The 2,575-nt window shown below is 42.1% G+C and overlaps 1 protein-coding gene across 1 annotated transcript; it reads right to left on the bottom strand.

Moving 5' to 3' along the window:
- Window positions 1-857: 857 nt before the first annotated feature.
- LOC112523685 (cell division control protein 48 homolog C-like) lies at window positions 858-1,877 on the bottom strand. The gene has a single exon (XM_025133372.1). The coding sequence runs from the start codon at window positions 1,875-1,877 to the stop codon at window positions 858-860; it is 1,020 nt and encodes a 339-aa protein (XP_024989140.1).
- Window positions 1,878-2,575: the final 698 nt, after the last annotated feature.

Genomic DNA, 2,575 nt, shown 5'->3' with positions numbered 1-2,575 from the left:
TATTGATCTTCTTTATCAATATATATTTTAAATTTGAAAATTGTGTTTGTATTCATCCCCCCCTTCTACAAACTGTTTAGTATTCTTGTAGACCCTTTTGGGACCAACACATTCAGTACTAAATCATTCAGAGGGTTAAAATGGTAATTTTACTGTCATTCAGAGAACAGTTACCAAACAACATTATTTCATTCAGCATTTAACCATTCTGACCTCTTAACTATTCTGCACTAAATCATTCAGCAACTGCCAAACAGCCCCTTAAACTTATCCATAACTTACAAAAACAAACCAGAAACACCATGACCCCAGAAATGAACTCGACCCTTTAAATTAGGTTACTATTAGTGGTTTTTTTCTCAAAATGAAGAGGCTATCTAAGACGCTTATCACACACCGCATTTGCGAACATGATCAAACTTCATAGTAAATGAACAATTTTTTGTCATAACAAGAACAATGTTTTGTCATAACGAGAATATAAGGCAAACCTCATTATGTTATATCAAAACGTAATGGCCTAGCTATACCTTACCTATAAGGAACCCTTAAAACCGAACTTTCTTGTATATAGTAATAAACATTACCTCACTAATCCCCAAATATAAAAGGACTAATTTGTAAACTCTGCAGAGAGTTACACTAAAAACCTCACCAACAATGTCACCATCGTCAACAGGCTTAAATTCTCTATATTGAAGCTATCTGAAAGTGATCATAGATGAAAACAACAAAATGATGTAAGATTGTGTGCCTAGCGAATCAATAACTCAACTCTAGAATTACTAGGATGTGCATATGGGGATTTCAGATGCTGTAACCAAAAGCTAATATCCCGTTTTGCAATAGAGTTGCAATCAAACGAAAGTATAATTTGAGTAAAGATAATATAAGCTACCTGATATACCAGAGACCAACTCAGTGGTAGAAATCTTAAAAAATGGAACTCCAGTCTCATTAGCAATGGCATGAGCCAGTTTAGTCTTCCCACACCCAGGTGGCCCGTGTAACAAAATACCAGCCATCGGCCTAACTCCGAGGCTTCGTGGTAGCTGTGGATGAAATAAAGGAACAATCACCTCCATCTTCAACTCATCCAAGACTACATCCATACCACCCAGGTCCTTAAACCTCGGCCCATCGTCTTTCCCATTGTCATCAACACCATCATCATTTGACAAGTTTTTCTGTTTCTGTGCCTTAGCTTTTACCACTGGCTTAACCCTTCTATCTTCCTTCATCAAATCAACTTTTGTATTTACCTTATTGTTGCTATTGGTAACCACCTCTAACTCCACATTTTTACGTTTTTCATCGACTTTTCCATCAATTTTTGACCCGCTGTACTTGTTTCTGAGCATCGATTTCGTTAAGTCAAACTCTGGTTCAAATTGCAGGCTATAAACCTCATTATCGGAGGTCGAAACGGCACTTCTATCTTCTTCTACATCAGAAGAAGACGATTYCGAAGACTCAGAGGTTGATTGTAGCTTAATTCGTCTCCGTGCAACATGCTTCATCTCCAACATCTGCAATCTCTGCTCTCTGCTATCAATCTTCTTCGCCTTCTTGCTCGCGGGACTGCGTAGCGACGGAGATGTGCCGTCATCGTCATCGTTGAATATAGATCGACGGTCATCGTCATCGTTTCTTCTTGATTTATTCTTGTCTTTGCTGTTGCTGGAATCTAGGGCTTGTTTCACCATTCTGGTGAAAGGTTGGAGCTTGTGGCCACCGTATTCGGGAAAAGTGGCACGGAGGCGGTCAACGATTTCGTCGAAGGATGGAGTGGCGTTGCCGAAGGTTTCATGTACCCGGCGACGTAGAACTCTCTCGAACACCGACGACGTCCCCGGCGACTTACCTGCTTTCCCCATAGATAATGCGGCGGTGGACCAAAACTGTGTGAAGTTTGGAAAGGCTACATGTGCTGTAGGGATGGTGATTTGGCCCGACCGGTGGGGAACCCGGTTCACCCGACCCGGACGGAGACAGGGAATCCCCGCTAAAACGGGTACCGGGGCCGGGGCCGGGATCCCCGGTAGACCCGACCCGTACCCGGTATATTAATAAATAATAAAATAGTTATTTGGGCTTTAGGTAAATGGAATGTTACTACTTATTTGTGTTTGGGACTTTTGTGTTTGGGCCTTTTGGATTTGGGCTTTGGGTGTTGACCGGGTGTTGACCGGGGGTTGACCGAAAGTTGACCGGGGCCGGGGACGGGGCCGGGGACTCTATATATAAACCGGGGCCGGGGCCGGGGATTGCAAACCCCGCCCCATCCCTGCCCCGTTGCCATCCCTACTGTGCTGTGCAGCTGCAGTTTATTATAGCTTCGGTTACGCAAGATTCCAGATTTTGAAAATTAAGTATTAATTCATCTTTATTTTGTTTACGGGGCTGTTTGGCAGTTGCTGAATGATTTAGTGCAGAATAGTTAAGAGGTCAGAATGGTTAAGAGGGTCAGAATGGTTAAGTGCTGAATGAAATAATGTTGTTTGGTAACTGTTCTCTGAATGACAGTAAAATTACCATTTTAACCCTCTGAATGATTTAGTACTGAATGAAATAA

This window comes from Cynara cardunculus (assembly GCF_001531365.2).
Source record: "Cynara cardunculus var. scolymus isolate 2C chromosome LG 12, CcrdV1, whole genome shotgun sequence".
NCBI classification, from domain to species: domain Eukaryota; kingdom Viridiplantae; phylum Streptophyta; class Magnoliopsida; order Asterales; family Asteraceae; genus Cynara; species Cynara cardunculus.
Note: the sequence above shows the minus strand (reverse complement) of the source record. Positions and strands in the feature narration are given on the sequence as shown.